The 24265-nt window shown below is 38.9% G+C and overlaps 1 protein-coding gene across 1 annotated transcript in view; it reads left to right on the forward strand.

Annotated features, from left to right (window-relative positions):
- The first annotated feature begins 13494 nt into the window (after positions 1-13494).
- The window catches only part of SH2D4B (SH2 domain containing 4B), a 70526-nt gene continuing 59755 nt past the window's right edge, over positions 13495-24265 (forward strand). The window contains exon 1 of the mRNA XM_069863979.1: positions 13495-13678. Coding sequence (XP_069720080.1) covers positions 13495-13678 — 184 coding nt within the window. The remainder of the gene's footprint in view (positions 13679-24265) is intronic.

A 24265-nucleotide genomic window follows, 5' to 3' on the forward strand; every position in this document is an offset into this window, starting at 1 on the left:
GTGTTTCCTGTTGTTGCATATGTTTCTTTGGAACCCTGCTGGTTTTGTACAAGGGCTGCTGGTGGAAGTCCTCAGACTGCATATAAGGCGATTGATAGGCTTTCACATAGGTAGCTTCTTCTGAACTGCTGTGGGATAAGATTGACAGTCTGAGAGAATTGGGCTTGTTTAGCCTAGAGGAGAGAAGGCTCCAGGGAAACGTTAGAGCAGCTTCCAGTACTGAAAGCTGGGGCTATGGGAAAGCTGGGGAATGCAGGGATAAGTTGCAGGAGAATGGTTTTCAGCTGGTAGAGGGGAGATCTAGATGAGATATTAGGAAGATTTTTTTTTTTTTCCTGGGAGGGCAGTGAGGAACTGGCACAGGTTACCCAGAGATGTTGCGGCTGCCCCATCCCTGGAGGTGTTCAAGGCCAGGCTGGATGAGGCTTTGAGCTGCCTGACCAGTGGGACATGTCCCTACTCAGGGCATGGGGTTGGAAGTTGATGGTCTTTAAAGTCCCTTCCAACCCAAACCATTCTATGATTCCATGATTTATTTCTTTGCAGTTTTTAGTTAAAGGAGTTAAGACAGGGTTAATACTTTCCTCTCTCTCTGCAATATTGAGGCCTTACTAATTAGGCAGTGAATTAAACTGTCTTGTAGTGAATTAGAGATCTGTGGGTTGCATTAAGATTGTAAAACCTACCCAATATTCATGTGCATGCTCTTGAGCTCTGCTCAGTAGAGCATGAACTATGTATCTGTGTGACCAGAAGACAAGTATAATTGCTAACTAGCACAACCTTCTTTTACCTAGAGATCCTTTATTATCATGAATATAGGTCAGATTTCCATTCCTTGATTCTGTGACTGTAATGTGCAGCATAGGTGAAATCTTAGGTGTTTCGGTTCATAGTGAGAGTTTGTTCATAAATAAAAAAGAGGAGAAGAGAGATTAACTTTTCTATAGGCTCCCTAGCACTCTTGTGACTGGCAGTTGTCAAGTTTTTCTATACAACTCACTTTGATATACTTTTTCCCTTAGGACGTTGGTTAAGAAACTTTTCTGAGAGAAAAGAATGGTTAAAGGAATGTCAGTGATGATCCCTTGTTTAGGAGAACTGTTCTGCCACTACATTTGCAAAATATTTTAGGTCTTGCGTACCAGGCAGATTTTGGATTAGCTATAGATTTTTCATTCTCCCTATCTGTTTCAGTAAAAAGTTAATTTGCCTCATGACAAGTTACAATAATGGGTGGCTACACAACAGCAGCTTGTTTTTAGAAAAATTTTTTGATGTTCTGATGTGTCATTTTCTTCTATGTTGGAAAGATTGGAAGTGCAGTTATAAGATGAAAGGGAACAGTTTTCAGCTGAAAGAGGGGAGATTTAGATGAGATATCAGGAATAAATGTTTGCCTGTGAGGGTGGTGAGGTGCTGACCCAGGTTGCTTGGAGAAGTCGTGGGTGCTCCCTCCTTGGTGGTGTTCAAGGCCAGGTTGGATGAAGCTTTGAGTAACCTGATCCAGTGGGATGTGTCCCTGCCCATGGCAAGGGTGGATTGGAACTGGGTGATCTTTAAGGTCCCTTCCAACCGAAACCATTCTATGATTCTAAGTTTTTTGGCTTTGTTTTTATGTTTCCAGAGCAGTACTGGGGTGTAGTCTCGGAAATTGAAACCTTGGGATTTCAGTTAGAAGACTGGGCATACACATACAACTAGGCTCATAAAACATGCTGAAAGGGAGTTTTAAATGAGAATTCATCTAGGTATGTCAAAGACTTAAATATTAGGGCTGTTACAATGTGAACGTCTCTCTTTCGTATTTACACCTAGCCTCCGCCCCGCCTTCTTATTGAAATGTTTGTTGATAATTCTCTGAAATAATTAGGCTTTCACAGAACATTTTTGTAGTCAAAATCATTCTGATAATCTCTAATTATTTCTATCCATGCATGACAGAATGTACAGCACAAAAGCTAGATCTTGTTTACTACAATTAGTACATTCATTGCTCAAGAAAGGTTTAAAAGGGGGCATTATATTGTTTGTACTTTATCTCTGTCAGGCTTGGAGAACTTGTATATTTGACTCAACGCTGCAACAAGTGATATCACTGGAATATTCAATATCTTCTGTGCCGCTTCTTAATTCCCTTTTTTTTGTATAAATCTTGCTGTTCCTTTTCATTTCATATTGAGACTAGAGGAACTTCTTCACTGCTGAGATTCATTTTTGGCATCGGTTCTTTCCTTAGGTCCTCTAAGTATTTGAGAGTTTGTTTCCTATATTTTTCATTAATAGCTGTTTTTTTTTAGACTGGTTCTTATTTGGTTGTTCAAGCTGAGGCTCAAGAGGCAGATTCAAAGCCCCCTGAAGGAATTCTGACTTGAGGTGCTCTCTTCCCAGCTCTCTGCCTCATGAGGCAGTGGATATTGTAACATTAAGGGAATGACATGGATAGGTTCTACAGCTCAGCTGCCTAAAAAGGTGACGGGTGTCCTTGCTTAGGGATATTGGAGGATCATTCCAGCTGACCTTTGGAGGAGCTTTAGAAGATACACCTGGCTCTGCTTGTTCGTTGGGATATCTTCTTGAGTCTAATGAAATAGTCTTCCAAATCACTTGAGAGAAGAATTCCCAATTTTTATGTAGATATCTGAATAGAAATAAAGCAATACAGTAGCTGCTTTGCTGAGAGAAAAGGACTGGTGCATTATGCTTATGGTATAAGATGGCTTGGAAGTTAAAAAATTTGCATTCGTACTCCTACATATTTGTTTGAAGAATGACGATCTTCTCTACAGAGATAGCTGTAAGCAATAGCCTTTCTGCACTGCAGTGCCCCATTATTTTGCTGATAATCGTAAATTTAAAATGCTATTGTTTTATAGAGACAGACACTGTCTAAAAAACATGTAGTTAACTTCCAGAAAATGAAGTTAGTTAGGCTTAGTTGAAAAGTTAGAAAATTAAATGTGCTTTGGCTCAAACCAGAGCAGAAGGATATGTGTGAGTATTTATGATGCTCAGAACTGCCTGTAATCTTCTGAAATTGGTGTGGCTTTTTTTCCATCTCGTTAAAGTTCAGTGATGACAATATATCATTAGACAAAAAGTTATGAGATTTTTTTTTTCCTTTTAGACTGGAGTTGCATATATAATTTTTTACAATACTTGTATGATAGTTTTTCTGAGTTTAACATATGGTTATTCTTATTGAACGTTTAACAAAGATCACGATGTATCTTTGCTCAGAAGAAGACCTGATATTAATGGTAAGAACTATTTTGTTGAAACAGAACAGCTGCAAAATACAGTGATTTATCAGTAACAGAGAACCAATATTTTATTCAACCCACTGTTGAATGAGAAAAATAGAAGTTGTTCATAGTGGAAAACAGGCCATAGTAAATCTAGAAGTTTATGAATTTCTGTGAAGCAAGCATCATAGAAGTCTGGGGCTTGGTTACAATTTCAGAATTTCCATGTGTCCAGCACCTGTAGGCCGCAAAGGGATACTTCCTAGTAGAAGAGTTTCTGGATTCAGATTGTAATATTATTTTTGTGGTTAAAATCTGGAATCTCACTTGCTTAAAGTTGGGTGTAGATTGTTCCTTTTTAGTTCACAACACTGTTAGGTCTTGTTTTTCCTCTCTTTTTTTAATGCAGCTCCGACTTTAAAATGACTTCCTCTATCAACCATCTGCATCTTCCTGCAGCTTGTTTTTTTACTAAGTAGGCTATTTAGTCTATTCTACATAATGAATGCCTATACTGTCACTGCTAGTGAATGCAAATATTGTCCATCTTGCTCTACAGTGGATTTTATTTCCAGAAAATGTATCGTTTTTTGTACTGGAATGATAAGAACTAAAGAAATATGGTATCTGAATGTTTCTGTAGAGTAGTATAAAAGAGGCTGAAATAAAAAGGGAGAGATTGCAATAAATGACTATATCAAGGACTTGGGTTTTAATCTGAGCTGCGATCTTTGTGTAGCCTTGGGGTCTGTAGGAAGGGTCTGCAGCGAAGTTGGGGCAGTTCAAAATCCTGTGTAGCCTACAGAACCTTCAAGGTGGTTGTTATAGTGCCCTACCTGTTTTTTTTTCTAAGACAGAAAGGGACCTGAATATATGCACCTTTTCTCTAAATAAGCTACCTGTTCTGTAACGTTATGCCTTGTAGATTCTTTCACCTGATATATTTGAATGAGTTTGTGAGCTGCTGTGTAGACTGTACGGAGCAACATAACCTGTGGGCTGGTGAGGCCTTTGGAAACTAGCTAAGCTGGTTTTATGGTCCCTGTGGCTTCCAAAGAGCTATACCGGAGATAAGAGTTTGGCTTCTATTTCCCTACTCCCCTACATATTGCGTAATACTCCTTTGTACTCATTGAGCTTTCTTCATGAAAGATGTGGTGTTTGATCCCATTTCTTCAGTGCACTATGAAGCTGTTTAATATTGCACACTCTAGCTAATCCCATTGATTTTACTAGAGTTGACTGTATGGCATTGAGTTAAGTGCTTGCTTCAGTCTGTATTTTCATTAATAGCTGGGCCAAAAAAAGTAGACTCTGCTGGGTGACAAATCTGCAAGCAAATCCAATAAATTTTAGAAAGGGATAGAAAGCTGCTTTGTTTTCATTTCTATAACGGTTATGGTTATAAGGATTATTACTTTATATGATCAAAGTAAAGACTAAATAAAATTATCAGCACAAGTGCTACATTACTCCAGTGCCTTCTGGCAGTTATGATGCTGAAGTGCTTTAACTCCTTTGTGCTATCTGATGACAACACTGCTTGGGACTGACCCATCTGTCTCACTCTGAATTTTATAGATTTATATTAAATAAACCAGAAGGGACTATTTAAATAATTTTGATCATCACGGGCCATTAAAACTTCAGCCAGTTACCCATGTAGCATTTGTTCTTAAGGCTCGATAGAACAGATCTATGACCCTTCTGAATTCCATGGCAGAAAATGGAGAGGCTTCATCGGATTGCTGGAGCACTCTAGCACTCAGTATTGATGATTAATTAAGTTTGCAGGGAACTGTTTGTGGTGCCAGTAGAGAAATTACAAACTTCCTGCTAACCTGGGCCTTCAGCTCCACATTAGTGTATGACTGGTCCCTGTGAAATTATAATAACCTGTGCAATTTAATCAAAGGAGCTGCTTGAATCTATAGCATGTAACCTACTGGATGACTCAGTTGGAGCTTCCAACAGTATTAATGTAAAAATTCCTTCCTCTAGTAAATAATATAATATTAATTTAATAAAGTATGTTATCTCTGTATTTGGATCATTAGGACTCTCTCATCTTCCTGTTGGGAGAGAGAAAACATTGGGTAACCCAGGAACAGCACAGTCTTGTTGCAATGAGAGGAAGAGGGATGAGTTTACTGGAGCTGGTCCTCTTTCTCAGCAGGGAGCTGCTGACAGTGGGTAGAGACTTAGCACTGGAAGTGGCAATAGGAATATAAAATGCGGAAGCTTAAAAGAAAGGAGAAAATAAACAAAAGCACGAGGAACTGTGCTGTGTGACGCTGTTGGAAAAGAATGAGAAGATGGCTGTTGTAACTGAGGATATGACAAGGAAAGAGAGAATGAGGAGAAACAGAGCACTCCTTACTTTCTAAGTCTACCGTAAGTGACTGATAGAGGCACATTCCTACTGTGAAACTTGGATCTGTCACGGTTTTACAAATAGCTTTGAAGAGTGTATTTTCTATCAGGTGAATGGGGCACAGACACGAATGCCAAAGCTGCTGAAGTTTCTAATGTGGAAATGAGTCAGCAGGCTTAATTCAGGCTTTGTGCTTTGAAACTGTGAAGATGATGAGATTTAAAAAAAAAAAAAAGAAATCAAATAAGTCTCGACAATGTCCTGAGCTGTTCTTTGTCCCCCAGTATGTGATAGAAGTGGAGAAGGTCTTAAGAAAGCTCTGAAGTAAAAATGAATGATTTTTGTAGTATTTCAGGTATTGCTTTTTAAACCCTTTGAACAGCACATCTGTGTCAAGGTGTGGGAAGCGCTGAACATGGTGTGCAGCAGAAAGTTAGGAGTCTTCATTAGCAGCAGTTTTGCAGGAGGTTGGCAGCAAGTGAAGCTGAAAATCAAAGGGCTTTAAAGAACAATATGATGCCAAAAGTGTTTGTGGATTTTTATATCTCACCCTTGAAAACAAAAAAGAAATCTAACTTCTTTCTGGTGAGTGAAATATTACCACACCAACACCACCTCTCTCCCCCGGCAAAACAAAACCCAAACTAGAAATAATCAAAAGTGTTGATGCAATTCATGAATGTCAACTCGCTTTATCTAGCTGGATTGTTGATCAGGTCTTGCAAACAAGAGTGCAGCAGTCAAAAGAAATCCTATATAGTCTGCATGCAGAATGTTTTCTGCCTTTTTGTAAACCTGTTGGGCTTTATTGCCAACAAAGATTACACTAATAAGTGGCTTAAATGAGCAAAATACTGTGCCTTGAAAGAAAATCACTTGCATGATGCCACTAAAGCAAGAAATTTTGTATGTAAATCTGATGAGTCATTTAAATGATTAAAAATTTTCCTATCTATGACCTTCAGTTACTCAAGTAATCAATTTAGCTGCCATAATGCAGTGTCTAATATGATGTGAATATCATATGACTGCTGCATTGTGCATGATGCAGCTAAATTGTACCAGGGAGTATATTAAAGAAAGTTTGCTCTCACTCGATACCTTTTGATGCACTTACAGTTGGATGAGAAAAAGTGAACATACTGAGCATCTTCATAAGTTAATAAATATGTGAGAGAAGAAATTCACATAATTTAGTGTGTGATATCTCTTGGGTAGCTTATTGTAATGAATTTCATTGAAAACGTACCAAATACTGGAATAATTTCATGTAGCAATTAGGTCATCAAAGCCAAAGGTCTCTTGGGCTTTACAGATACACAAAGAGAATAATTCAGATAAAGGAGAATATTGCATTCCTGCTTGAAGATATGTATCCTGTCGTTATGCAGTCAGCTGGGTCTTGGAAAGGCATGTGCTGAGCGGAAAGAAGAGCAGATGATACCAGCATCCTTTCAGTTGCTGTCTATACTTAGAGTTTTATCCTAGGTTAGCAGTTCATTATAATGATCAGATAGAGGTAAATCAATAAAAAGGAAAGGTGTGTAGAGTCTGAAGGAAAGGATATCATTCAGGAGCCGAAAGGCAACCAGCTCTGCTTTGAAGAGTCAGGGGTGGCCTCCCTCAGCTATGGAGGCTTCTGCTGAGAAACAGATGGACTGCTGTATTTTGTACTTAAACAGCACAAAGCTGAACTGCAGTGTGCAGCGTAAGCACACGCTGTGTTTAATACAGTGAGGTATAACATCAGAATCTGACATTGGCAAGGAAGGGTAAATAGGAGAGCAGGGGGCAGTGCCTTCTGCCACACTTTTTGAACTAAGGAATTCCTTAGAGGCTGTTGCCAGTGGGCCTTTTAATCTGTGTTAAGGAGAGCTCCCTACGGGCCCTTAGTGAGTTGTAATTGCTTCTGAAGTAGAGCCTGCTGCCTGCCAACCAAGTGCAACCCATTCATAGCCGAGGGTCACACCTGAAGAGCTTGATTACCGTTTTGTAAAAAATATACCTGCTAATTGAATTAGCATAATCCAAGTGGGAAGATGGTGGAATACTGAGAGCTCTGTTTTAGCTGCAGTGTGTGTGATTTGCCTTATTTTAATGGCCCTCTCCTGCAAAGTATCTCTCTATAGCGCTTGGCATTGCATGCAAGCCTAGGTACCGTATTTTCTTAGATGAACTCTCTCAAGAAAGCTTGACTCTTCTTCTCTTTGGTTTACTTTTTACTGGTATTCACTCTGAATTATTTTAATGGTGCATGTTTCATTTCCATTTGAAAAGTTATGATGGAGCTTGCCAGCTTTTTTGAAATATCTTGCTCTTATGAGTGTGTTAATAGCAATAAACATTAAGTATGTAATGTTCTACTTTGAATTGCATCCATGTCTATTACTATAGAGATATTAAAATCAGAACAAGTCTAAACTTTAAGTTGACAAACTTGTATTAACCTCAGACCTTTAGTGTCGTTCAGAATCTCAAATATGTAGTACTGACGTGAAGAAAAATTGGAGCGCTGCCCTTTCTACTCAGCTTTCCAAATCTCTGATAAATTGTGCTGAACCATGAAGGCATTACAGGCTCCAGTGTAATCGTGTGTACAACAGTTGTAGCACAGAACACAAAGGGAGAGACCTAAAGTAATCTTGCTGGGTACAATTGCCATGCTGCCGGGAAAAAATAATCACTGATGTGACTTATGACAGACGAGTAGTGTTGCAGAGTACAAGTTTAACCTTGGGAGAGTAATGACAGATTGCTCTTTGTCTGCTCTGGACTTCAAATACTACTTTCAAATACTACTTGTTCCCATCCCTTTTCTTTCCCAATTGGCAGTGCTGTCTATACATGGGATTGTCTGATTTCTGTGGGGGGATGAGGATTTGCAAATTTAAAGCTTTCAAAAACACTCCAGCTAGGTGATGAAGCTCCTGCTACTCTAAATCACCATTGCACCATTAAAATACCAAGTTAACATCACTTCACTTACAGCTATGTGACTGATAAAATAATCTTTACTCATTAATTGGTTTGTAGCTCTTCTGCTGCATTCAGTTTCTTTAAGGTGAGGTTTTAATGTGTCTCTTAGCTATTTTGCTATGCAGACCTCAAGTGGGTTTCTTTTTGTTTCGTTGTTTGGGATTATTTATTTGTTCTTGCTTTTATTTATTTATTTATTTTTATTTATTATGGCACCGCCTTGTAGAAATATCAGTCTTGAACCAGTGCAGAGAAGATGACAAACAGACGAAGTCAGTCCGTGCTCCAGAATGTTTCATTGTCTGATTTACTGATACTAGCACAGTACGAAAAGGTAAGTCTGGAAAAATATACTCTTATTTTCACTCTGTCTTGCTTTGTAATGAAATAGCAGCTTCAGGGAAATGATCATGCCGGTCCAGCTGCAGGCTGTGCTGTTGACGAGCTCATTTGAGCCTTTAGAGGGAGCCACAGACTTGACTATGGAGATGAAAGATCAGCAGGCGGGTTGGTACATCTGCCTGCGACAAAGAACTCGGGGAGGGGATGGTTCTCGATTGTTTTTTTCTGTTTTTTTTTTTTTTCCTCCCCTAGTTTTTAATTGACAGCAATGTGCAATTCAAACAGAAGGCTGTTTTGTTATGGCGAGAGCCCTAATGTGTTTGCTTTTCTAGTGACAGATCTGTAGGGTTTAGGTGGCCTCAAACAAATGTTAATTTTACCTTTCCTTTTCCTGCTGTCAGCTCCCTCCTGCACCATTCAACTCCAGATCCACTGTTCTCTTTTTGATGCTGACACAGCAGGACTAGAAAAAATTCAGATACACTACACTGCTTCCTCTTTAAAAAAAAAAAAAAGAAAAATATCAGAAAAAGACAGAAACCACAAAAAATGGCTAAGGCTACAGAATTCAGTCTGGAAAATGATTTCCTCATTTTCTGTTTATAATCTTTTTCTTAACTGTACCCCTTTCTTTAAGGAGAGTGATGAATTACCACCTTTCTTTCTCCGTAATATGTAGGTTATAGCAGAATATTTTTATGTAAATGTCGACTAAAGTAGGTTATATGTCTGTGTCATAAAATCCAAATGAAAATGCTGTTCTGCCGGCTCAGCATTCATCAGCATTGCCAGTGAGCTATTCGGTTCAGGGAATGGAGGATGCACATGCTCAGAGGAAAATGGATGAGGAGATTTGCAAGCTTTGGCCAATTAAGCATTTCCACTTTTCATAAAAATGAAATTGTAATGTTTTCCTGTGCCAATTCCTCCCTCTCCCTACTCCTTCCCCAGCAGATGAATTCTAGTGGCAGTGCTGAAGACTGTGTAGCTAGAAAGATGCTGTTTCAGAAGTGGGACAGAGTGTATCTAGTGCAGAAGTTACTGTTAATCCTTAAAGGAAATTCTAAACTTAAATTTTAAACAGCTCTAAGTTCCTTGCAGAAACTACTACTAATTACAGCATCACATTGTGTGGCAGTTATCGTAACGTAATGACCGCTAACAGAACTGCGTTTATATTAAACTTGTATTTTGTATATAGGCTGTTGAGATGTAATGTCTTTCTGTAATGATTTTAACTTAGTTTGGACTGCTGAACTGGGGATAACCAAGATGCAAGAGCAACGGAGCAGTCATTGTCCTTCTAAACTATTCAAAATACTTCCTAGAAAAGCTGGGAAGATAATGAATGGCCATAATCAGGAACTGGGTGCCCTTACCTCAAGTTTCCCTGATTTTCTGCATCATTAATTCATCTGTGTCTTAATTAGGTCTGAGAAAGGAAAGGAAGAGAGAGAACTTTTGTTTGCAATAGAATTTTTTTTTCTTTTTGTCTGAATTATCACCTGTTCCTCAGCTTTCTCGCTCTGAGTTGACTGGGGCTGTAAATCTCATCGTTTACAAAATATGACCCAACCCTAAAAGTAGCAAGAATTTCTAAAGTAGATTTGGTGTTTCTTCAAGGTTGCCTTTTGTGTTTTGGACGTCATAGTTTTTCCAAATTTTCTGAGAAATCAGGAGTGTTGATGACAGTTTCTTTGTGATAATTCAGTCTATTCATTTGGAATATTTATGAAAAGGCAAACTGTAATGAAATTAACATCTTGAATCATCTAAATCTGACCTCTTTCAGCTAAAAATCATTATCGCTTGTCCTACCCCTACGCTTCTTGATAAAAAGCCCCTCTTCAGCTTTCCTGCAGGCCCCATTTGTCTAGTGTCTTGTATCCCCATCCTGAGCTACTTCTGTAGCTAAATGCAGTTCAGGAATGGTGATTCTCACCATGCTTAAATGTATATAACCCTTGATGAAGAGTTTGTTCTTTGCACTGTAATAGCTTCTGATCAGGATTTGATATCTGTTCTGTGAAGTCAAGTAAAATAAAATAAGAAAGATGACAAATGGGTGGAACAGGAAAGCTGCTTGCCCTGAAGCCTTTGAAAGGCGAGTCTTTTTCAATTAGTGCCAAAATGTGGAGACACAGCTCTAATATAATTGTATGATAGCAGAGAAACAAAAGCCAGGCCCCCCCTGGGCTGTCGTCCTTCTATACCTGACAAAGTAAAATAGAAGAAGAAGAAAGAAGCAGTAACAAAGTCTTCCTTATCTTGTTTTTGGTTGTTTTTTTTTTCTTGCCAAAATATATTTCTTAAAAAATAAAACAAAAACCCAACATTTTTTTAGGAGACAAAATCTGTACATGAGAGCAATCCTGTACCACAAAGTAGAATGCATGTGAACTGAACTCTGTAAAGCACAGACGTGATGGGATCTGGAATTCTGTTTAAGCCAAAGGCATCGTTTAGGTATTAGCTTTGGATTTGTGCTTCTAGGTGATGCAGGGTCTTCTCTTGAATTTTAGTTCAGATTAGTTGCATTTTCTGCTTAAATTAAGATGACAAAGACCTCAAAAGAATGTTACATGAATGAGTGCATTAGCAGGATGAGTTTTTAAATATGAGGATTGTGGCAGCCGTTAGAGTTTGACAGACACCCACCCCTAAAGCAAGTTTCTTGTGAGGAAATGCAGATCCTTTGCTCATCACACTTCTGTAAACATAATGCGGTGGGATGTGACTCAGCCTGCAAATGTAATCTGTATTTTGTTGCAACTTGGAGTGGCCATGTCTTAGTTCTCCTTAGAAGATGGCCCCCTTCCCACAAGGTGCCACTGCTCCCCATAGGAGCTGAGCCCCTGCCTGCTGAGACCTGACTTAGGAATCCAGAAGTCTTCTGTGGTTTTGGGTTTTTTTGTTGGTTTTTTTTTTTATTATTAGTTCCGTTTGTGGTTTTTTTTTTTTCATAGAGTCGTAGAATGTACTGAGTTGGAAGGGCCACATGAGGATCATCGACTCCAACTTTTGTCCTCACATAGGACAACCTCAAAAATTACACCATGTATCTGAACATGTTGTCCAAGTGCTTCTAGAATATTGTCAGACTTGGTGCCATCACTGCTATCCTGGGGAGCTCTTCCAGCACTCCACCACCCTCTGGATAAAGAGCCTTTTCCTAATATCCAACCTAACCCTTCCTTGGCATGTTTTCCTGCCATTCCCTTGGATCCTATCATTGGCTGCCAGAGAGAAGAGATCAGTGCCTGCTTCTCCTTCTCCCCTTGTGAGGAAGCTGTAAGACCATGACGAGGTCTCTCTTCAGTCGTCTCTTCTCCAGGCTGAAAAACCAAGTAACGTTAGCTGCTTCTCAAACGACTCCCCTCTAAACCATTCAACAACTTAGTGGCTTCTTCTGGATGCTCTCTGGTAGCTTCATGTTCTTTTTATGCTCCAATGCCCAAAACCACACACAGGACTCAAGGTGGGGCCACATCAGAGCAAAGTAGAGTGGGACAATCACCTCCCTCGTTCAGCTGATAATGCTGTGCTTGATGCACCCCAAGACATGGTTGGCCCTCCTGGCTGCTGGAGCTCACTGTTCATAATTAAGTCTCTATTGGCCCTGGAACTGAAATAACATTATTTTACTGATTTTGGTAAAACTGTTAAATAGTGAAATTTGCTTGAAGAGCAACACTGTAACTTTCTCCAGTTTCAAGGTGGAAAAGGAATTAACAGCAGGATTTACATAGTCTGCATGAACTGCTGAGAACTCACTCTGGTTTAATTAATATTAATTTACTATTTATAAAATGATAACAAGGTTCTTGTGGCTTTTGTTACATCTGCTTTTAATTTTAAAAGCATTTTAATCAGTTTGCTGCATGACAATATATGTCAACACTGGGTAAATAAGACGTCTAATATGACTTGCCCTGTTGAAACTCGTTAACAGGCTAGACTGAGAAATAATATGCGAACCTCTCTTATCAGAAGAGATCAGTTCCCAAAGTGACATCGATATTGTTGGTGTAGGTGATACCTTTAACCATGACATCACTGTACACCCCTGGGCAGCACTTAAGCCCTCGGGAGTGCATTGCTGCTGAATGGAACCACTTGAGCTGAAAGTCCGAGGCTTTCTCTACATTGGATTTCCTACTGCTCAATGGAGCAAAGCTGATGGGTTCAATCTAGAATCCCTTATTTTCACTGCTTTGCCATCAGATGCACTGAAGTGACTTTTTTTTTTTTCCTGACCTCTTCATTTATTTTTTCCATATCCTTATCTGTTCCTCCTCCTTTTTTCACTCGACACCTGTCCCTACCTTTTTGGAGGATGAGATAGACTACTCTATCCCTGTAAGAGACGAGGAGCGGAATATGCCTGCACAAAGAGAGCTAGAGCAAGAATCAAAGCTTTCCTGGGCAGGCAGGTGTGGGCGAGCTCCTTTGCTGCAAGTTGCTTTCTGGAGTGCTGTCGGTTGGATTTTGTTACTGTAGTGAATACAATTGGAAGCAGACATCTCTTTTTTTTTTTTTTTTTATTTTGGAGTCATCATGCTGCAGCAAATTTTGCGTGATATGTATATTGACCCTGAGCTCCTGGCAGAGCTAAATGAAGAGCAAAAGCAGATCTTGTTCTACAAAATGAGAGAAGAGCAGCTAAGGCGCTGGAAAGAGAGGGAAGAAAAAGCACGAATGGAGGAGGCTATGCTGCGAAAGACAGCAAGGCACAAACAAAGTAAGACTTGTGACCTCCTATGCGTAAGAGCTGGGGATGGTGGGCATGCAACTGGCTATGGTGCAGCAGGCATTTGGAAGGGATTACAAGGAAGGTTGCCAGCAGTCCCCAGGGGCTAAAAGACACTCTGGGGCAGTAAAAGCACTGGTTTTGCGTTCTTTGTCTCTTAAGGCTGGTTCTTTCTCTAGAGGAATACTTTAGTCTGAGAGTAAGGGGAATCATTTTGAAATGCCTCTTTCAGTCAGTATTCACTGCTCCTATTCTCTCAGAAATAAGAGATATACCATGACCTTTACCTACCCATCCCCATCTCTGTCCCTCAGTCAGGCACAAGGCAGTCTTGCCTGTGGTGTTGAGTCTTGTCTTAGCAGTAAATGTTTCCAAGTGACTGTAGTAAGAGATAGTCATAAATTAGAGCTTGTTGTGGAGGGCTTTGTGAATAAGATGTGATGTCAGAACAGCCACACTGTATGAAACTGTATTAACAACTATACTAGTAAACTCTCTCCAGAAGATGTCCAAGGAATAAGACAATAGTGGGGTGACCATACATATAGAAAACACAAACAAAACAAAAAAAATAGAAATGTGTATTCATGCCATATATAGTTAAACCATGGAGCTTCTTCCACAGGATGCTAAAAGTGTGTGTTGACTTAAAAAGCAAATAAGAAAACTCATGGAAGAAATCATCAGAAAAGAACTTCTCCAGCTATCATTTCCAAGTGGTTGGCTTCCAGCTCTTGCTCCATTTGCAAGATGAAGTTTTTAGGCTTATGCAAGATAGAAAGCATTTTCATACTGAGTGATTCCTCATTCAGCAAGGAAATGTCACAGACGTGTCAAATGCTCCTTTTTTCTTTGAAATGCCAGAGATTTTGTCCTATCTTTAAATCTATAAAAACCTAAATGTTCCAAATTACTAATAATTTTGGGTAGCTGATTTTGAGAAAACACTGATGTGACTCTGTAGTAAGTGTTTAAAGTGTTGCTCATCTTAGTGGACCCACAGTAGAAAGCTTTGCAGCACCTGAATATAAATAGAGTGTTGGATTCAATTGTCAGACTTTTTAAAACATTTAGAGCTTCTGAAGCCTACAAAGTAGCCATTAGACAGTTAACAATTCAAAGACTGTTATTAAAGAAACATGTTTCAAAGCAAAATTGGTTTCCAAGACTCAGTTGAAGCAAAGGATGGAAGTAGCCTCAAGTTGCACCAGGGAAAGCTTAGATTGGATATTAGGAAAAAAAGTCTTTACTGAAAGAGTGGTGAAGCAGTGGAACAGGCTGCCAGGGAAGTGGTGGAGCCACCATCCCTGCAGGTGTTCCAAAGAAGTTTAGATGTGGTGCTTCAGGACATGGTTTAGTAGACATGGTGGTGTTGGGCTGATGGTTGGACTGTATTATCTTAGAGGTCTTTTCCAACCATAACGATTCTGTGATTCCGTTCTGTGTTGGAAAATCTCATTTATTTTCTGTTTTTTTTATTCATGTTAGCATTCTTACTGTGAATGGCTCTCTCCTAAGTTGTATGGAATCAAACTATCTTCTTTCATACAGCACAAAAACCTTGTTTGCTTTGATTGATTTATAGTTGAGTAAAAAAATTAAAAATGCGATTCAGCTTCACATACCCAAACAACATTATATCATTGAGATAATCTGTATTATGCTCATTCTGTGAGGAAGACAGATGCAGAAAAATCTAACTGCAAAAATATTTATGTGATCATTTGTCACAGTGTTGACACCTAAATTTCCATATATAAATTATACATTAAATCTATCCCACTTCCTACTACAGGATACCATTTTTTGGGTAATTAATTTTCTGATTTATAAAGAATAAGAGAAAGGATAGTTGCAGAGTAACCTATAGATTATATTTGCTCTGACAAAAGCATTCACAAATACACATGAAGTTAAATTTCACCGAAGTCCATTTCTGTTTTGCTGCCTTAAACTGCCAGTTTAAGGTATTGCTTAGGTTTTACTTTTGTGTACTGTTAGAAACTTTCTTCCTCCTTCAGAATGGTACTAAGGAAATTATCTTACTGTCGGTTTTTTTGAGAGAACTGTTAGAATTATATTTATAAGCCAGGCATTAGATTCCACTGAAGATATTTTTTGACTTCTGTGAACTGATGTGGGCCAAAGTTACGAAGGATAACTTCCATCTTTCAGGCATGCCAGTCATTGAGTATTAAACAGGTACCTGTAGTTGATTTCTACTGTACTGTTCTATAATCTCCCAGTAAATGGTCTCATAATGGAGCTAGTTTCAGTATCCATGGATGATTAAGTGACTTTCCAAACATTCTTCTCATGCTACACAGTTTAGAATATGGAGTATTTATAATCACATTTAAAATTAGTGGCTACCAGGAAATTTAGAGCTACCGCAATTATATATTGTTTATTTTTTTGCAGATGTGGGATTTGAGCAGTTTTATCTGCAAGGTTTTGCTTCTGACTTTTTACTGCATGACACAGGTTTTATGTTTGTTCTGTTTTGTTGAAGCCAAGAGTTCCTCTGGTTTCATGGAAATTGTTGAAGCCTGACACATAGTAGAAAAGAAGGGGGGAGACTTCAATATTTTTAATGTTGTGCCAAGTTTATGAAATGTTCTAGCTGACAGTATGGCGTGTATGTTTTTTGTGAATATGACTTTACATTTCTGTAGAATATTTTTTAAAATAATTTAATCAGAACTGTCTTTACAGGACTACCTTTCAAATCCTTCTATTTTCCTCATAGTTTGAACAGCTACATGTGAAAACTTTTCCCTACCTCTTTGGGATGTCGTAGGGTGACAAAGAACATAAGGAATTAATGACAATTAAAAATGCTGCAAAAATTGCTTGGGCTTGATTTGCAGTCCTGCGCCCCAGCTGGGGCAAATCCTCATCAATTCAAGAGCTAACCTGCAATGGTAAATGTGAGACCAGCAGCAAAACAAAAGGGGTGGATTTCTTGAAACGGGGCAGTGATTGTGAATCCAGTTTGGATTTTCTACAGTGACTTGAGGATGAAGGGTTCCTGTGCAAGGCTTAGATGCGTTGCCTTACAGAAAGCACAATGCAGAGTTGGGAAGGAGAAAAGTGACATGTGCAGATTGGCTTCGTGCTAGGGTTAAAATCATATGAAGGTTTAGGGAATGCTCATCAGTGTGATAATTGTTTAACTGTTTGGAAACTAACTAGCAGAGGCCCAATGTCTATGATGATTTTTTTACAGAAGTGCCACTGAATGCGGGTTGTCCATAAATGTTCTAATCAATACTATGAAATTTGCTTCTTAGGAAACAAAACTAAGTCCAGCCTATGAAATAAGATGCAAGTAGTTGATGCGGTTTAGCAAGTCAAATATTTTAACAGTTTATTGTAACTAGTCATAGCCTTCATTAATAAAGAAAATAGTATTAGTTACTTTCAGTAAATGCTAATTTGTGCCTACTTTTCCATTTGGATTGTTTGGTTTCATATGGAAAGGATAAAATTGAAATTCGTATCAGAATGAGTCAATTGGAACAAAATATAAACATCACTTCAGGATTAAATATTTACTTTAGAAGATATTGAAATAACTGTTCCCATGTTTTTGCTGTTAGCACCCTGCCTAAAAATATTAGAATTTGAGCATCATCAAAGTGCAGCTTTTACTGAACTTATTCAAGGTAAAAGCGTTTTGTGGCTTTAATTAAATCATGACTGCTGGCTTGTACTGAAATAGCTCCACAACTGAGCTGAATTCTTGGAGGTCTGTATCCAGTTCGTTTACAAATTACTCCCGGGCAGATCTTTCAGGAACATATTTTCATTGTAATAAAACAGGTTAGCTTTTCTTATTGTGCTAAAGTCACTGAGGGAAGTCTTCTCCAAATTTCAGCATCCTTTTGGGATTTGCTGAGAATTGACTGACAGGCAGCTTTGCAATTTGCAAAGAAACATATTTATTTGGTTAGTCAGGAGCCCTTTAACCAGTATAGAAGATCTGTGAGTAAGCAAAGGACCCTGCCAATTTGGATTTTGACTCTGACATGGTATCCAGAGCTGTCAGCATAGCCAAAATGAGATCTCAAAAACTATTGAATATTGGGTGGCTGAAGGACTGCCATGTGGGAGGGAAGATGATGCTGATCTGCTGCTGCTTATTCTGACATTTATTCATTGTGAACTGCAGCTTATGATGTTCAGACAGGAGCCATTTGTAAACACTCTTATTTACCTGTCTTTAGCAAGTGCAGCTGGTAGGGAATCAAGTAGGCTTATCACAGCATGGCTGGCAAAAATAGCATTTGTGATAGACAATTATTACTGAATAGATGAAGCTGTTTTGAAGCAAATATTTCAAATATAAGTGGATGGCTGGAAGATACATCCATGTCATATGTGAAGGCCAGTGAGTGGGCATGTATACAGTGTGTATATGAAGAGTGAGTGGGTGTATGTGCAGTGACATTTTTTCCTATGTTTTTGAACTCAAAAATATACTTCTTGTTTATACCAAGTACTCTACGCACCCTGGTAGTGCTTAGCGAAGATTTTATCTCCTATGGGGAAGTGCTCCTGGCAATGTTCATTTTCTCTTTCTCTGTATCATTGGATATGGGTCTAAGCAGAGACATCAGACTTGAGCATTTCTGAAATTTCTCACTGTATGTGGTCTTGAACTCTGTAGAGCCCTGTCTCTTATTTCTAATTAATAGAATCATCATAGAATCACAGAATGGCTTTGCTCAGAAGGGATCTTAAAGATTATCCAGTTCTGTACCCCCTGGCTTTGCTCAGAAGGGATCTTAAAGATTATCCAGTTCTGTACCCCCTGCCATGGTCAGGGACACATTCCACTGGATCAGATTGCTCAAAGCCTCGTCCAGCCTGGTCCTGGACACCTCCAGACACAGCTGAAAAAGGGGAGAACATTAGTGAGAATATTAGAATAATTTTTGTTATGGAACTAAGACAACTAGTCTGAAGGCATTGGAAAAGTTTTAATGTAACATTCACAACATGTGTAGCAGCTTGTGATATGATGCAATTTTGTTAGTGTTTTATACCTTGGGGCCAGAACTCAGCTGCTCAGAGCTCGTGCTCAATGTGACTGTGTGCTGAAGTACGGTTAAACAGCAGTTTACTCTTCACTTCTCTGAACCTGGGGCTAGAGAGAGACCCCCAACTGCCATATGACCTAAATATGTACCAGATGGAATAAATCCAGAGGGACTTCTCTGCCCTCCTTGGATTAGCCATAAGTCTGTGCATTTTAGTTTCATATCCTGCCCCGCAGCCAATTTGTCTTTTTTTGCATAAAAGTAAGAGCAGAATACTGCTGGCTACCTGGGCCTAATTACTCTGGAGTTTTTTTGTTGCATACGTGTGATCCTCAGCGCTCCTGTTGTCTGAAGCATCTGGCATCAGCCACTTTCTGAGAGGCTACCTGGGTTAACTGAGCTGCCAGCATGGAGAGCGTTCCTGTGTTTCTCTGCAGCACTGTGCTCCTTAGCCTGTCTGGTGGTGTTAGATGGGTTTTCTTGTACATGCTAGTGCTCTGGTAATGATATGAGGTTGTGGCTGGCTGCAAGCTCATGAATAATTGATATGGAAAGAGACTAGTGCCACGGTCAAGAGGAGAATGGGATTCACCCAAGCTAATTCAATATTTCCGTGCTGATTTTGCCAGTTTTTAATATAAATGACAAAAATATTCAAGGACAGAGCCACCAGGTTTTGATAGCAGGATTTTAGCAGGGTAAGCTCTATGTATTCAAGTCAGCAGTGGGTTTAGCCAGGCACTGACGGTCTTTCATTAACCTGCAAGTTCACTCATGTGCTTTGGTGCTAGAAAATCTCACTGTAGTGGTACAATTCTCCCTGCTTCTGCAGTCTTGTGTGCCTGATAGAAGGAGTCCGTGCAAACCTGCCACGCTCAATTAAATAGGGGAGTCTGGTGCAGGAAGTGATCCGTAGTCCTCTGTTCATTCTATGACAGAGAACCTTTATCCTCCTGCTCTGAGTTTCCAGCAGATCCTGAAGTAGCCATGCAGAATTTTTTGTTTATTTTCCAGCAGTGGGAAAACATGGATGCTTTGCAATAGCTCTGTGTGAGAAACCAAGCCTTGTATATAGCTTTTACTTTTTATAAGAGACAACTAGGGTCAGGAATCAGAAATTACAGTGCTATGTTCTTGGCTTTATTTTTTTAAGAAGGAAAAAAGAATCAAATTAATGATACTGATGTGAATGATTTTACAGCTTTCAACTTCAGTCTGATACGTAGCTGTTTTTTTTATACTTTTTACAGTGAAAGGGTCATTAAAATGGGCAGAGAAGAGACTATATCTAGATTTTACGCAGAATTAGAACAATGCCTTTGAGAATGAGTTATGAATGTTATCTCCCAGTTGAAACTGGACAAATTAAGCATTGTTATGTGCAACAGTGTGTCTTGGCCAGGAAACCAAGAAAATTATTGGGATATAGTAGATAGAGACCACAAAAAATGCTACTTTATTTCTGTGTTTCTTTTTTGGTTCTTCTTTCTTGGTTTACAATTTGCAAACCCATACATACGTATTACATATATATATATACAGACACGCTCCATGTGACACTGCAAACCCACTTACCTTTGAGTGTTGTGTACAGTTCTTTGCTGCATTTGTTAATTACCATGGTCTTAAGTGAGTAACTTTCCTCCCTTGATGTTTGCTCTCTTGCAGTTACTGTTTCTTTATTTGATCCTGCTGGGGTATATTGCAGCATAATTATTTCCATGGTAACAGGTTGTAATTTCATAAACAGAAGATTGAGTTTGTTATATGATCAGGAAGTGGCTAGAGAGCTGTGAAGGCTAATTTTTCAGCAATGCTGAGATCCTGCAACACTTATTTATCTATTAATCTATATCAGCTAAATTTCTTTCTTCCTTTGCACATACTCCTTTAAACAGAAGGGCACACAACACCGTGTTGAAGTTGGAGGGTGTATAAACTGTAGTGTTGGGGGGATGCTTGAGAGGTTCAGAATTGTTCCCCTTTTTCTTGTCATTTTAAGAATTGGATAACTGTTTTTGTTTTATTGTATTCTTGAAAGAAAGAGGGGTTCATCATCCTATGACTATTAGCAGGGACAGACAAAATTAATAGTAGCAGGTCTTTGGTTTATTATGGGGTTATATTATTTTCATTTATTTCATCATTACCACCTAATTATTCTATATGTATTTTATTGGATTTATGATGGCAGTTAATGTTTGGAGAAGTGCAGCCTCTTTTGAATAGTCTCTCAGAAACATTCATAATAATTTCCTAGGTTTTGTTCTTGGAAAGAAGAGAAATGTATTTGTGTTTGTATATATGTGTGTATATGTATTATAAAACGTTGTACCGAGTAAGCTCAAGGAAGTGAGAACAGCCTAATGCTCACACTCTCATTTTCATCCTAATCAATGTGCTTCTAACACATGTCCTGCAGCTAACAAAACTCTGAATGGAACCTCATCTACCCATCTACTTTAAAGAAGCCATAAAAATCATTTGCTCAGAAAGCCAAGGGTAAAATCTCGTGTACAACACATTGTGCTTAAACCAAAGTATACCAGATATCTAAACTCCAAAAGAGCAATAAACAGCCCAAGACTACAATCACAACCAACTCCACAAGCTACGGCTTATCTCTAAATGACAAAAGTGGATCAGGCTGATCAGCTTGATGTCAAGAGTGGATTCTCATGGAGCCTGTTTCAGGAGCCTTCCTCTAGATCAGAGAGAGAAAAGTAAAGGAATGTTTTCTAAAGAGAGAGGCAAAGGATATTTGTATACCTGCAAAGCTTTCCAGTAAATGAGGAAAGAGAGCCAATTGCTATTGTAGAGATCTGTGGCTTCCAAGCAGGAGAACTATGGTGAGAAGTTCAACCTCATAGAAACAAAACTGTTTGTGGAAGCAACATACTCTTCTGAGAAAGTTTAAGCAGAGTCTGAATGTCATTCCATGTTTCTGAGATTTATAATCCGTGATCTTTTGATTTTCTGAATTTACACTTGACTGTAATATTCCCTGTGATAGCAAGGCAGGAAGGGTTACTTGTCTCTGTCATTTTGCTGGACTAAGCAGGCAGACAGTGGGTAAGTGGCTGCGCAGCTGGGAGACTTAACACCAAGTCAGGCCTCTAATGCTCCTTGGGTTAGTTCCCTTCTAAACACTGGAGATGGATCACAAGTGAGAATTGTCGGAGATGCTGTAACAGTTAAAGCAGTGATGAACAAGCTTGGAGGAAGGAAGCTGACTCTGGTAGTATTCTGTTTGCTCTAAATACCATTATTTTTAATTTTAATTGGAGGCATACTTCAAAATGAAGCTAGATATAATCCAGAACTGTAATTAAAAAACAAACAAACAAAACAAACCCACACCAAACCACAAACAAACCCACACCAAATAAAAAAACAACCCCAAAATCAAACGCCCCTAGGCCCCCTCAGCTCAACCTGCGGTTCTGCTCCTCTGTCCAGATTAGCAGAGGCAGTGAAGGGCCCAGTTCTCCTTTGTGTAACTCCATTTTTTTTGAGCCATAGTCACAGTATGGAAGTCTGATGGGAATTGAAGCTTGATGTAGCATGAGCATTGCATGAAGCCAGGATTCCCCCTCCTATGCACCTTCAGGTGGTGCTTTCTGTCTCTCCAGAGGTGGCTGGCAGTATTTGTGTTTTCCAGCAGGTTTTGGCTGTGGCAGTGATGATATCCTGCCTGCAGCATGGGCTTGCTAAGCGGGCAGCACCCCTGTCAAGAGCAGCCTGGGGCTCTGTACTGTGCAACACATGGCTGCACTCCAGCACCGTGTGTGTGTATGATGTTAGTAGTGCTGCTGGGAGAGGCTGATAATTCCTAGAGGTGAGAGCCTGGCCATTACTATTGCTCTCTAGGGCATTGTTTTATACTTGCATTGCTGTTAGAGATCTGACTCCATAAATACCAAATCATGTTTTCTACTTCTTTGTATTATTTTTGATCTTGAGGGCTTATATATGCAAATTTATGTTGTTGTTGGTTCCTGCTATAGGTCTCTGAGAAAGTTTTCACTGTGATCGCTTTGTGCTGCCAGTTTGGGATAGCTGACTTTGCATTCCCCTGGAGAAAGGAACAACATCCAGAAATGAGTTCATTGGTCTCAGGGTAGTGTAGATACGGGTTTAGGGGAATTCCGTGGGAAATAGTAATTCATGGATGAGCTGCAGGTGAAAAGAGCTGTAAAAATTGTTGTTGCTTTCTTCAGAGTTGTTTTAGACAAAAAAAATGGTAAATACTACAGCTGATAAATCATTGGTCTGAAGAGCAGAGATGGAAAAGACTTGGTAAATTATTTAGTACATTTTCCTGATAAAGCAGTATTTGTTTCTAAAACACTTCCATTTCTGTTATCCAATCCAAACTAATTTTGATGTCCATTACTTCCCAATGGCAATTTTTTTGCAGCCTGCTGCAGTCTCTCCAGGAAAAGAAAAGTGCTTCTGTGGTAAAGGCACAAGACTGGGGCTCAAGAGATTTAACTTTTATTTCCTGACTCTGCATTAGGATTTGTGACTTGCTTTTGAACAGGAGATATGAGGTTGTCTTGCCTCTTTCTCACCTAGATTTCAAGTTTGTTTAGTCAGGGTCTGTCTCTTCCTTTTAGATTTAGTGGAATTTTTCTATTTCTTTTGTTTTTGGTACTTCTGTTTAATTTGGAAATAAACTGTTATCAAGATATTATTTTTAACATAAAAAAGTAATACTTGAGAGCTATCTTAAAGCAGAAATGATTTTATTGTAATCAGCCCTCAATGGTGGTAATACTCAGCTTGCCAGGCAGACAATACTAGTTTCCTAAAAATATTAAGGAAAAGAATTTTCTATACTTTCAGCTCTGATCTTGCAATTCATTCTGCAGTTTAAAAGCGCAAACACAATAATGTTGGCCTAGAAAAGGTGACACTGACCAATGTGAACTTGATTCTACAGGCCATAGACTTTTTTATGGCAGGAATTCTGTTTGATAGTGCCGAGATTTTCTCCCTGAGCTACCTATTTATTTTCCTGAACATTCATTTTAGAATTATTATGTGCTAAGAAACTATCATGTTTTATGATTAGACTGTACAGTAAAGCCCATCTTTATGGGAGTGTAGATTTAAGGGAAGATTTTCATGGACATCATTTCTTGAGGTAAAATAAAAAGGGTGGTTGGGTGTGAAAAAGACCTTCTCTTATTCTAGAGAAAACCCTGAATAGAAGCTTGAGTGCTCAAATTGAATTGTTTTAAAATTGTACATGCAGAGGTCTGTTTAATGCTGAAGCTTAGAATTGCCAAGTTGTTTGATACTGCTATTATCTTTCAGCTTGAACAATGGATGTGTATACACTAACATGTACTGTAGTACACAGTAGTTCGTGCTGAACCAACAATATTTTATACTGATGTTTTCAAAAGAGTTTATACATCTTCTCTCTTTAGCTTTAGAAGAGAGATCTGTTGTTTTAAAAGGAAGAAAGAGTACAATTTCTCAAGACATGTCTACAAATCAGCAGTTTGGTTTAGGGGGCTCTGTA

Source organism: Phaenicophaeus curvirostris, chromosome 9 (assembly GCF_032191515.1).
Source record: "Phaenicophaeus curvirostris isolate KB17595 chromosome 9, BPBGC_Pcur_1.0, whole genome shotgun sequence".
Taxonomy (NCBI): domain Eukaryota; kingdom Metazoa; phylum Chordata; class Aves; order Cuculiformes; family Cuculidae; genus Phaenicophaeus; species Phaenicophaeus curvirostris.